This window comes from Atractosteus spatula, chromosome 20 (genome assembly GCF_055471065.1).
Source record: "Atractosteus spatula isolate fAtrSpa1 chromosome 20, fAtrSpa1.hap1, whole genome shotgun sequence".
Classification (NCBI taxonomy): Eukaryota; Metazoa; Chordata; class Actinopteri; order Semionotiformes; family Lepisosteidae; genus Atractosteus; species Atractosteus spatula.
The window spans coordinates 8,778,211-8,791,911 of NC_142725.1; the positions used below are offsets into that span (position 1 = coordinate 8,778,211).

General features: G+C 42.7%; 1 protein-coding gene across 2 annotated transcripts in view; it reads right to left on the reverse strand.

The window, feature by feature from the left end:
• Positions 1–13,701, reverse strand: part of LOC148817486 (calmodulin-binding transcription activator 1-like) — a 421,546-nt gene that overhangs the window by 232,930 nt on the left and 174,915 nt on the right. For both annotated transcript variants that reach the window (XM_088937940.1, XM_088937938.1), the window contains exon 4: positions 9,337–9,404. In XM_088937940.1, coding sequence (XP_088794066.1) covers positions 9,337–9,404 — 68 coding nt within the window. The remainder of the gene's footprint in view (positions 1–9,336; positions 9,405–13,701) is intronic.

Consider the following 13,701-nt stretch of genomic DNA (forward strand, 5'->3'; position numbering starts at 1 on the left):
GAGTGTACCCTGCCTTGTGCCCATTGCTCGCCAGGATCCGCTGCGACCTTGTATTGGTTAAAGAAGTTGGACGTTGAAACAATGCAGTCATATAAATCCAGAAGCTTAAGAAAGAAGTGCCCGAGCAGGACTTAAATGCCACCATCCACAGCACTTCATGAGGTAAACTCATGTCATATGATGACATCATAAGAGATGGAAGCCCTTTATCTCGATTGCAGATGAACCACTGCCACAAAATGTTCTCCCAGATCACTGGGGTAAAGTAGTCATGTCAAAACGGGAAGAAGAAAACCAAAAGCTCTGAAAGAAATCAGGCTGTCAAGAATACTTGGCTACACTGCACACATGCCACCTTGCAACAGAGTAAGACTACAATAACCTAGTGCTTCATACTTCATCCTCAATAATGGCTGTCAAAATCTGTCAACATGCTGGCTTCCCTCTAAAACACATCCAGACCTTTTTCTGGAGTAGCACTGTGCTTGGGATTTCTACATTGTCTGTGTGAAGTGTTCTGTGTAAAGACAAAAAATATACTGAATTCTTGTCATTTCCCTGTTGTCATTTTTCTATTACCTCATTCTGATATCTAGGACCTGGCTTCCTGTACAATTGTTAATTAAGCCTTGGTTAAACCTTGAATTGATAGCCATTTTTTAAAAACTTCATTAAAAAAGTTATGAATATTAATTTTTCAATTTTAAATGGCTCTCACCTCTCTTTTCCCCATCTCACTCTCAAGCTTACATGCACAAAAAAGTCTGAATAATTTATCAATTAACTTTTTATATTTAAATTAATTAATTCAGCAATGCAAAATTAATAACAGGCTACTTCTTTTTCCCTCACCCTGTTCTTTATAATAAAGCATTTAAGGAAGCTTTTTTTTTTGCCTGGAGTTGAAATATTGAAGAAGAGATATGTGAAATAATTTTATGAAGATATATCATTAGGGTCCGCAATGAAGTTTCTCCCCGACATTGATTTTAAAGATTGGTTGAACACTGAAAGGTAATTTCTTTTCATCTGTCACTTCATTACACAGAGATCAGTGCTGGCACCCACACAGTCACATTGAATGATCTGACTGAGAGAGAGAGAGAAGGCACTTAGGTGGCATGTTCAACTAAAGATGTGCCAGAGTGACTCACTGTACTCCCCAAATGCCACGCAAATGCCCTCTCTTTCCCTTCATGGGATTGATACGTGCTACTAAGAAAACTTTTTTTTTTTCCTGTAGCAGCAGTTGTGTGGCCATAGCGCAATGAATAGGCAGTTCCCGTGATCTGCCCACAGAAACCTCGCCAATGGATTTAGCATCGCGACCAATCACACCTCATCGTGGGATATGATGTAGGTTCTTTGTAAAAGGGACAGGGAAAGGCTTGCAAGAGATACAGGTACAAGTGTGTGACACAAAACGTGCATGCCAGCCGACTATCAAGGCCTACACAACAGTCAGCAATTTCTCAGCAACGGTAACACAGAGCAGAACTGATTGAAACAGACAAGGGAAGAGCCTGACAAATGGGAAACAGGCACTCCTCCGGCAGGACAGGCCCACAGCCATCACAAGGATGCTCGAGCGGATTTTTCTGTACAGGTGCTATTAAAAGTGATCAATTGAATTGCATCCCATTTCAGCTGGGATAGCCTTTTAAACTGCGCAGGGACGACACAACAGTGTGGGAAAGCTGGGCACTCCCCATGATGTTAGCGAGCGTCCAATTTCAAACATGCTGGTTTGAAAGGTAAAGAGTAAGCATAAGTGTCATCTTCGGCAAGAGACACGTCTGCCTGTTGACATTCAAGGGCAACCGAAAGCACCTGAAGACTTGAGCTCCGTTATTAGAGCCCAGCGGGACACTACAGCGCTGACAAAAGCACAGAACTGAAGGCTGAGCAGACGATGTTTGTTTCCTGGGCCTCCTCGTGCCATGTGGTGAGTCATCCAGCTGCCTGGAACTCCTCCAGCGGCCCTTTCTCCCTCACTCTGTTTTTACATCAGCGGTGGTTTTGACTGAGTGTCCTCTTGAGATTTCAGCTCTGGAGCCAAGGTGCATCCCTGCTTTTTCCAGAGGCCTGTCACTTCTGTCTGGGAGCACGTGGCCATCAACCTCCACCGCTGGGTCAAGTTACTGACTCGCCAGAAGCTAACAGCAACACAGACTGGAGCAGATCCAGACCGATCGTGTGCACTGCCTCAAAACGGCACAGTACGTCAGGTGGGTCTTAAGCGCTATAATAAAGTCACAAATCTGAACTCTCTGGAAAACACCACTCTGCGGCAGGAAAACCAGGGCTTCTCTCTACTCAAAGACACTTGCAGCAATTCAATTTTGTGTGGCCAGGCATGACAGCCAGTAGAACTCACCCCAGAGAAACAAAATAGCCCTCTATGAGCCACTAAATGGAGAAAAGTTCTAGACTACCAAGCTTTAATCCAGTTGCAAAACTATACTGGGAAACACTAAAACTAGCACATTCCAGTCCAGTGAACCCAATGCTCATATAACTCAACTGTGATACTCTAAAATAGCAGCACAATTCAGCACAGCAAGACATTAAAACAAGTACAGTGTAGCACTGAAAGTCCCAATATTCAGAAAAGAAATGAAAGGCAGTGTCATTCTCGGCTCTGAGGATCATTGTGCTGCAAACAGATTGAGTAGGAAATGTAGCTCTTTGTAAAAAGGTCCGTCTTCCTGTTGCCCCTGTTGATAGCGAGCCAGCACCATGTGCACCAGCGGAGAAGCAGTAATTGAATTAAGTCTTTATTATCACACTGCTGTGGCAGCACTTCTCTTGGCTACAGCCTGTTTGGCTGACACTTTCTCCTTGAACACCTGCTTGACATAAACTTATTTATTTATCAAGTGATTATATATTAATTTATTTACGCATTATGATTTTTAACCCACTCGGTTCAAGTGCAGACTGTGCCTTTCCCTTAGCCTTTCCCTTTTTCCTTTTCTTCAGTGACTGTCACCTTAACCGCCTGTGTTTTGGCTGTTTTTACTTCTTATTTGTGAACTTACAGATTTGGAAGTCAGAGAATTCTTGAGAAACTCTCCCAAATGAACAAGGAACAAGTAGCTATGGATGATATGGGAAGAAAATCTGCAACTCCCATCTGACAATCTTATAAAATATATACAAATGATTCACATAAACCAACAAGGCTCCACGGCCGAAACATTGTGTTTTCTTTCTTCTCTTTTCACCATGGAATAAACCTTTACTTGTTCCTTTGCGGCCTACGCATGCTGACGCAGCTCCCCATCTGAACTACATGTATATGATGTATGCTACAGTCCACCAGGCTCTTAAGTCATTCACAGTTTCTCCTCCTTATATGCCCTTTTCATTGTCTTGCAGTATGTCTGTTTTTGGCTTTAACTGTGGTCTCTTTGCCCATACCTCTGACTTTCCGCTCTCAGATTTCCTCTCTGATCCTTCTACTTTTCCCAGCACTTAAGACATCTCCTGTCTTAAGTGCCCATTAGTGCCCCTTCCTTCAGTGCCCTCCTTCCCTCATCCTTGCACGAAGCACACCCCTCCACTATCAAACTCAAGCGAAACGCTGACATGTCCCAGGGCTCCTGGTCCAGATTCAGACTGACTCCCTCCTCACCCTTGTCATCAGGTTCTCTGGGCCTCACTGCCTGTGTCCGTTTCCAGTGCTCTTGCCCTGCTCCCTGCGTTCCTTATGTCTGTGTGGCTTTGCTTCAGCCTCAGGGGCAGTCGGCAGGCCCCGCTGCCCCTGGTGCAGCTTGTGACTGCCACTTCCAGTGCGGGGCAGGCTGTCATGAGTGTGGGGGCCCGGGGAGGCGTGATGACAGGGTGGCTGAAAGACACAGCGGATTCTAATCAAAGCCATGGGCAGTCTCGGGGCCACAGCAACTGCACAGATCTGCAGTGACAAGGCAGTAGGGGCATGTCCTCATATGGCACTCCATGTCCCCCGTGTCACAGATTAGATGACAGGCTTCACCGCTGCATGGAAAGACATTGCATTTTCATTTATTTTTTTTTTCAGGTCTTTAATTTCTTCTCTCCTGGTTAGAAGCCAGTACTCTGGAATGCCAGGAAGCATGCCCCTACCTCGCTTTTCCTTCCAACTCCCGGTTTCACTTCAAGAGCTCTAGACTCCGATATTCAATTAATCTAATAGCGGCTTTATTCCTAGACACCAGGTGCCAGTGCAAGAGCAGATCACGCACTGGACAAGGCACATTCAAACAGACTCAGACTTGCACGATTGTTCACGCTAACTCCTCTGTCAAGGTGGGTACCAGCCAAAACAATTCTGTCTCCATTCCAGCTCCTGAGGTTTCACAACTTCTAACAACTGAATCATACAGTATGCCTGTTAACAATTACACACAAAACCTAAATGCACACTCAAACACAAAAATAGTGAGCATATTGATATTGGCAAGGACATGGACTCATTTTGTATTAAATTTTTATATGAAAGAACGAGTTATTTCCATAAGGATCTTTGTTTTCTCCTCCTCCTTTCCAGGCGGTGTTATTGCTGTAGGTTTTAATAAAAGAAGTGTCTTTGGAACAGGCCTTCTGGGACACTGGGTTTCATTTCGGAGCAGCGTCTGACTGAGGAAGGGGAACAGAGGCACGCAGGCGTCTGAATGCGGTGTCACTCAGTGCCCTCCGAGAACACCGGCGTATTGTTTGATAGTTTCAATATCACAGAACATGCCACATCACCCTTTCCAGAACAGACAAGCCACAGAGAGCCACCGGGAGTTTTCGGAACAGAAGACGACTTAAAAGCAAAATGGAGACCACTCAGCCCACCACACGGCCCACTCGCTGGCAGAGTATTGCTCCAAGATCCTTAAACGAGTCAAATGCTTGTACACCTGAGGGTAGGGAACAGCGAAGGGCGTCCTTTCTAGCTGTGAGAAGTGTCCTGGAATCACACATGAGGTGGACTGTGGCTGACTTCACGGCAGACCGAGGCTGTGCTGTACAGCCTGCTCAAATGAAGAGGACTGCAGCCAACAAGATTAAATGAAACGGAAGTGATTTGTTTCCTACAATTAACAAACTCTGCAACACTGATTAAAATATCTGCAATATTTAGGATGTGTTTCTGTAAAACCAGGCAAGGAGGCACAACAGAAAGGGGGAGGTCACGGTGCCTGTTAAGTTTTGCCCTTTACTTCATTTTTTCTTGGTTCCTGAGGTTCTGGTTCTCTTTCTCCTTAGATTAATGCTTGACAAGATACATACAGTAACTATACTGAAAGGAGGCGGCCAGAAAGTTAACAGTAAATGTTCAATCGATGTTAGGGGGAGTAGGGACGCTTATTAGAGCTGCACCAATTCAAAAATCTCACTTCTCCCCGAGTAATTTTCATCTCTTTGGGACTGAAAGTTGTCTGCAGCAAACACTTGTCTCACATCATCGCGAAAATAATCTTAATACTGTAACGGTGTTTAACAAGAACCAACAACAGGAACCGAACCCACGCTATGTAAGCACCCAAACGGGGCATGGGTGACATACAATCCTCCATTAAGAAACAGTAAAAGGAAAAAGTACAGAAAAGGGCAGAAAGCCAGGAAAGTGTGTAAATTACAGTATGAGAGAACTATTTGGAAATGTTTTCCCGATTTTGACAGGTGATACCTGAATTAGTTGTAGTGCTGTTCTAGCAGTCAGCATGAGAGCAGCTTTATTGATTTTAAGCACTGTTGCACTTCCTCTCTGAAAAGCGATTGTATATTACAGGGACTGTACACATCAATCACCCCGTGCTGGGTTGCTCCCCTGGCTGATCACAAGCTGCACGAAAGGTAAACATGGCCCCGTTGATCTGATTCTGACTGACCCCAGGTCGCACCAGAACAAAGAGTGTGCGCATTTGTGAGCACGTGAATTTCAATCCACAACCCTTCTTGAAGTTGTCTTTCCACTTCAAGTTTGCATATGACATTGTTGACATTTGTGCACGTCAGTAGTAGCACGTAATTTCTTGTGTAGCTTGCAGAGTGCAGTTCCAACTCTATGTGTCTCTGCAATAACATAATTCTTGCTGCAGCACAAGTGGTATACACTTCACTACATGCATTGCACACAGTACTTTGTATAAATACAGTAAGTTACTAGTAGTCACACTTTTATACAGTATTTATAAGACAAGGTCGTCTGTTACTTTCACAAGCACGTCGGCACAGAGGAATACCTATTTATTCAAGATGTCTTTCTCATCTGAGGGATCTGCTGATATTACTTGTAGCCTGGAATTAGAGAACAACGCTGCCTGCCACACCAAGCATGACCCTACAGCTTATCTATTAGCAACACCCTGGCCCATTGACTCCTGCCATTAGCTTGACTTCTGAGGAAGAATTACTGGGCTGTGCAGCTCCTGGCCCCACATGCTACCTCTTATGGCTCCCTGAGGAGTATAAAAATGACAAACTAGATCAGTCATTTAACCCTAGCTCCCAATGTTCTGACCTTTACCCTTTGACCTTTCCAAGAGCAGCACTGGCTTATAGACAATCAGGATTCAGACCTTGCTGTTCTCCTGTTCATTACTGTTCTACTTAAAAGAAACAATCCCTGTTTAATGCACTCAAACTCTGAAATGGTTTAGAAAGATATTACAAAACACAAATTCAAGTGCAAACCGAAATCAAGGGTGCCTCTTTTGTTTGAAGAAAAATCGTTTTATACTGTAGTTCAGAATATTTTCTCATTTTGTCTACATAACTTGAAATGGATGAGTTCACGGTTATCAACTGACAAAAAAGCTTTTTTTTTAAATGTGGCTCTAGAAACATGTACATTTTAAATTCAACATTGCCAAAAATCTGCTAATTTTCTGGGGCTTTGTTTCCAGCTGCATGGAATGAGCTCTGTCCAGAACACACCTTTGGAAGCATGACAGCAGACTGATTAACAGATTAACATCCTTTGGACAAGCGCCAGGAAAAGTTCCCCTAAGAAGGGCATTCTTCTAGGGAACATCCTTATGGTATGATGGGGTAGGATATGAATTTGGTTCTGGGGCCCTCTCCAGTAAATCGGGGGAAAATTAAGCAAAGAAATTGTTTAGAAACAGGCTTACACATACTGCACAGCCAGACCTCACTGCTATCAATTTCCTGTATGGGCAAAGGGCACGTGAAGAATCCTCTGTCAGTTCTATGTCAGACTGCCCGGGGTCCATTTGCACATGAATGAAGACATTTAATTAAACCAAGTAAGGGCTGCTGACTCAAGACTACGGGACAGAAATAATGATCAATTCTATTAAACTTTGCCGAATTGTCAAGGATTAGCTTGGATTCCTAGTCTGTGGGTACAGTGTGTTGTTTAAGGACACACCATTTGAAGCGCAAAAAATAAAATTGACTGCTCCACATTTGGCAACCACGGGTGCAACAAAACACAGCACTGTCAGATCGTGTAACAGCCTGCCCTCTTTAATTGGAAGTGAGCTGGGACTTCCCGGTACTACAGCGCTGCTGAAAGGCGCACATCAAGCTGCTCTGTGATGCAGACAGCACAGCCTGTTCCAGGCACGAGGAGCGCGGTTCTGAAGCCGGGGGTTCAGGGGGAGTGCACGCAGGCGCCGAGTTCCAGGCGCTGCTTCGAGGGACCCGCTATTCACCCTTCCTCCCTCACCGAGAGGACTCTCAGCTTCGTGGGACTCGAGCACGGGCCACCTCAGTGACAAATCACACAGTCAAGAAACAAAAAAGGGGCTGGTGCACTAAAAAAAATCAAGTTTATAGGGAGGGGTACAGCTATCATTTTTGATATGGGGTATGTATAAAACATGCATGCTTTATATAACGGAAACAAACACCATATGGCACTCTGTATCCAGATTTTCTCCCGGTAGCTCAATGAATCTTTTGCCCACCATCAGTGATTTGCTTTCTCTTCTCCAAACTGTTCTAACAGCTTTCTTAGAGCAAAGCACCACTTACCAAATTAAAGATGTCGACGTGAGATCTCACACTTAAAACTTACAGTACAATTGACACAATTCATTCCTTGGCTATAGTCGGATTATGGTACAGTGCAGCAGATCACAGGGTAGGTACAATATACATACAATATAGCATACACAGCAAGAAATTATTGAGCTAACAACTGTCAACTGGACACTGTCGGTTTATATGAACTGACCTTTTGTAAAAGTGGTGTCCTGGCTTAATTCTACTCCAAACCAGTACAAACGGGTTTATAAGATTTACCCTTAATTCAACTGGTCAAGCAGTTTCTCACTTCTGCTGAGCTACTGTGTGCTGGGACTGTTGGGTGTAATAGCTGCTGTGCATCACCCAGGTGGTCCCAGCACGTGAGCAGGGGAAAGAAGTGGATCCACTCCTATCTGTTAAATGCTTTAGGATCCTTAGGGATGAAAACCACAATGCAAATGTCAACAATTATTAATGATTTCCTTTTTTGGGCTCCATATTTCACTTCCTGTTAGAGCCAATTTTTATCTTCTTTAATTTTTTCTTCTTTTATTTTTGTAATGATAATCGTATCGAATGTAAAAAACTCAATGGAGAACTGAGATGGGGAAGTATTTCAGTTCCTTGCATGATGGATGGGCCAATAAGCCTTCCACGTCAATTTGCCCTAAGAAATGACTCCAAGAGCCAGAGGGAGTTGGCCAACACAGAAAAATAATTTCAGCAAGGTCATTAACATAATTCAAAGAGCACAGGGACAGCAGTATGCTGCATAAGTAAAAAGAGGGAAGTACAGGTTATGCAAACTACTACTTTAAATTAAACAATTACTGTATTCTAGTGTTCTTTAAAGCATCATGTTTTTTGTACACAGGATTACTGTACCAGCCCATGCAGGGTTATATTTCTGTTCTGCTTTCCCTTCTCATCTGCACACCAGAGAGCTATTCATTTCAAGCTCTGTAATAAAGTCTCAGTCGGACTTTAGTTGAGTTCTCGCAAATGACCTTTTATCGATGGATAGTAAATACACTATTAACACTGAATACATTAACTCCACATTTATACTGTAAATGAGAAAAGCGTACATTGTGTTAATAAGCATGACTGCGATTTCAAGTTATAAGTGGACATTAATATTCCATTATCGCACAGTACATATACTGAAAAGTATAAGCCGTTTAAAAAATGGCCATTTGCAGCGCATAACTGGAAGCATTGCAACTCTTCAAGTAAAAACTGGTAAATCAACTCCTTTCTGCTCTGATTAACCACAAAGGCAGGAAAGTTTAAGTTGAAGAAAGTAAAATGAATAAATTCGGCTCTGCTGAATATTATTCGTGTCAATGGAAGGCACTTTCATACCTTGTTTTAGGGGATGTTGTTAACCACTCTTCATGCTTTTCAAACGTTATTAAATAAGCTGCGATTTCCTGCAAAACAAAAAGAGAGGGGAAAACATTTAGATTAATTGGATTCTTTGTTTTCTTTAGTTCATGAACACAGGTCAATTGACATGCTTAAACCCAGTCATGTCTCGATTGTAAATCGTTCAGCTTTATACTAATGCAGAAAATGTGTTGCTTTCTATACTGTAAGTGTGTCAGACAGCATGAACGCCTTAAAGACAGACAGCAAGAGGAAACAGACGCCACTACCAGCTCTTGCTAGCTCTGCTCATGCCAAGGCAGGCCAAGGCCCTTCACAATAAAACAGTGAGACAGTGACACCCAGCTGGTGAGTGCAGCCAATCCAGTTATAATACGCACACACCAAGGCACTGGACACAAAAAGAACAGAGAGCACTTATACTGACTCGACTTAATTCCTCATACATAAAAAAGCTTTTTCTCTCTTTCTTTACCGGTTTTCTTTTTTTTTTCCCACTGTTCACTTGACTGAGGAAGTGGATCCTTATCAAAATAGGTTTAAGACACTGTCATTCTTAGTTTTGCTCCTGGTCAGACAACATCTTGAAGGTCAGCACTGATAATCCACGAGCCCATCACCAGTGTCAGTACAGGAACCTTTCAGCTACCTCTGCGGAGCTATTCCTGTTCTTACCTGTAGGTCTCAAACTTAAGAATTTCCTTTGCTTGCTTTTAATCCGTTTTTAGGGCCCATCGCTATGCTCACTATGTTGGCATCAGAAAGATAATAGAAGGCAAGGCATGTACTCAGAATCTGCATTCCAAAAACAGATGACATTTAATTGAATTTCATAAAAGCCCAGTAAATATGAGTATTTAGAAAATGTTATGTGAAAAGCATTCCAAGAATTCTCAGATCTTTTGTACAGTGCTTTGTTGTAGGGCTGGGGATCTTTGTTCAAATTATAACTAAAACATCAAGAAGCATAATCTGGCATTGCTTACTGCAACTTTCCCATGCACGCACGCTCTGTTATTGTTATTATTTGCATGTTAAAAATACAGATGAGTTGCAGTATGTCCTTTACATACCAGACCAATTGAGTCTTGAGAAAATAGTTTAAATATGTATTTGCTGTGACTTTTTGCTTTGTATTGCCATTTTAGACCTAAGAGTTTTAACGATGTATGTTCAGATTTTGCTTATTGGTAGTGCAAAGAAAGAAAAACTTTACATTGAAACATTTCATTTTGGGTTTTTTTTCCCTCTCATTGGCAAAATTATATTTTTCCCTTGTTAAACATCCAGCTTTCTTCAAATCCAAACTGCAGAAATAAAAACATAACACTTAAGTTGCTGCCAGGCTACCTAATGATTACCTACGACAGCCAGCAATTCATTTCTCAGACGTGGCATTTGTCAGCCTCTCAAACACCTCACAATAACAGCAAGCTTTGAGCCTGTTGGGGCTGGGCTATGAAGCTGTTTGTCAGAAACAGGTTGCCTATCCATTTCCCATGTGGTCAGCAATGCCTTTTCAATGAAACAATTATGATCCCCTTGCCCCTCTCCTTATTTATCAATAAGACCGAGGACTTCACATACATTTTCACTTTTCATACGACAACAGGGAATGGTCAATTACTATTCAATCCAAGTCAGGACTGCTCTCCTGCATGGATCTTCGGGAATCTTTGTAAAAAAAGTACATTCACACATTCTTTGCATCCTACATGGAGACAATCAAGCTTGTGTGTTGTGTATATGCAACAGTTAGTAACTATGAAGGTCAGGAAACCCACCCCCCCAGGCCCCGAAAAGTGGGAATGGCATTTTGATCTCCTAATCATAGTCGCTGTACTGCACAGTAAGGACTGGAACTGGCAAACTCCAGGCTCTAGGGTTTATGCTCTTAGGGTTGCTGACACTGTATTTGACCCATCAGAGAATCGAAAACCCCCCACTTGTCTTTAATGTAATGTACAACGTACTACTATTAATATTGGTGCTGTAAGGAATAATGCAGTAAAAAATAATTCTCTTCAGAAGCACAGTATTCATCAGATGTAGCAAGAAGATTTCTAACCGAGCTTCGCAACACATCTTCTTATCCTCTGGTATCGCACAGAAGAAATCTTTACAGCTCAGCTTCAAGTTTATATATATCTGAAGCTCACTTTTGATTTTCCCACTGACGTCTATACTGACACAGTCTGGGTCTCATTTGTTTTTTTTTCCTTTAGTTTGGGCATTAAAGTGTTCAAAGATCCTGGAATCTCATTTATTTTGCTACCGAAGCTAAAGATTTCCTGCCGGTTTCAGTGTACAGAACGGATCGTAAACAGCCGACATAAAACATGCTCAGCTCATTGCAAACCAATCAAACTTGAGTGGGTGCTGAAGTTTAAAAACGCATAAAATCAGAGAAACAGAAAAAAAGCCAGCACTCCCTAAAATGTATTTTTTATTTATCAAAAATCATTGAGGCAAGAGGATAAAAAGCAGACATGTTGAGGTACATTTCAGTACATTTCCAAAGTAAACACTCTGAATAGTTTAAAACAGAAAGACCAGGTGTTCAACTGTAATTACATGAAAGATCATTCATTTAAATAATAATATTAATAAAAATGATTACTTCAATATGAAGGCATTCAGATTGAGAGTATCAGACATCTCATGAGCTGCAACAGATAAAGCAGAATTCCTTCTAAAATTTAATTTTTCACAATTTAACATTTTTTTTCCATTTCTTTTACGTCAAAGATGTACCCGGCAGCACTGTATTTGTTGTAGCACCATTAAACAATAATGTTAGTTCTGCAGGCCATGTGATCCACTGGGCTGGCTTGTTCTGTCATGCATGTGTACGTCGCAAGCTAATATTTTGTCAAACTGAAAAACTGGGACACCAGACCTTCCTAATAAATGCAATAAGAATGTGGTTGTTTTTTATTTGAAAATATAGGATCTGCCTTGTAATATGTAATCCCCCTTCCTAAATTTCAAGACCACCTTGATTCTACATCCTTCATGTTGTGAATGAGAGGGAAACAAATAATCATTCCAGGTGTTGCTGGCTCTTGCCAGTTTGCCTGCTAACGTATGATTTCAATCACTACAGACAGGGCCGTCCATGTGGGCTCAGGTTGTGGCTGAGACTCCCCACTCCTCCGATCAGAGCTGGAAGGGCACGGGACTGCAATGCTGTACTGGTACAGTATGGGCCAGTAACATGTTGAAAGATGAGTGTCCAGAGGCTGGACAGAAGAGAGGAGACAACTCACACTCATCAATGTCCGCTGTGTATGGTCATGGGGTTCAAACTTACCAGCCGAGAAGTGAAATACACACACACGCAAATATTTCAAAATTGGGTGGAAATAAAAAAATATGAAATGTATCTATATGCTATGGTTGCTTTTCTGTTTTATCAGAACATGACTTATCACAGCGACAATATATCAAACTACTATGCCATGGATTTCTTATTTCCAACCCATGTTTTCAACATCAAGAGCCTTCTGGAAAATAATGGCCACCAGAGATGTTGTTTAAAATATGTGCATTCCCCTGTAGCCTGGGCATGGCTCTCTATGGTACAGTAGCTGCTATGAAGCCTGCTTTTGAAAACCAACCACAAAATAAGTGCCTTGAGCAGTGAGAGGAGTCCAGGCAGGAGGTACTGTGGCGCGAGAGGAGAAACTGCATTCTCGTTGCTCTAGACCCATTTAGTATTGCAGCCACATTAAATTCACAGGCCCTCACCAGAATGGCAATGAGGGAGAAAAGCCAGGCAGGGGTGAGGGGAGCTGTGCTGCCCGGTCCAGCCACGTGGGGCAGTCCTGCCTGGAAGCGAACCCCACAGCTAGGAACTTTATTCTCCAGTGGTCTACCGCTGGGATCAGTCCTAGGCTTGCAGTTTGTTGTGAAGATAAGGAGGCAACAAGTTGTATCACAGTTCTAAAGAGGGAATGAGAAAGGCTCCACAGACTGCAGACCAGTGCCTTAAAAACCAACAGTCTGGGCTCAATAACAGGGTCCCACTGCCAAATACATACAAGGGCTTCTTTAATTGGCAATGCTGGCTCTCCGGCAATGGTCTTAGTCTGGAAGTTCCACCCTCTGGACACACACAAGTGTGCCTGCCGAGCAACGTCCGTTTGCCGTCACCAGCTGGGGACCCATGAGACATGCAAACTGTGTGGGGTCGGTGAGCTTCACACCAGCACAGTTCGGTGACCTCTAAGCTGAGCTGTGATTCAGTGCTGAACTCATCCAAGTGCAACAGACCGGGGACATTAGATGTGAAATGAGAAAATGGCTGAGAGAAGGAGCTTCCACATACTGGACCTAAAA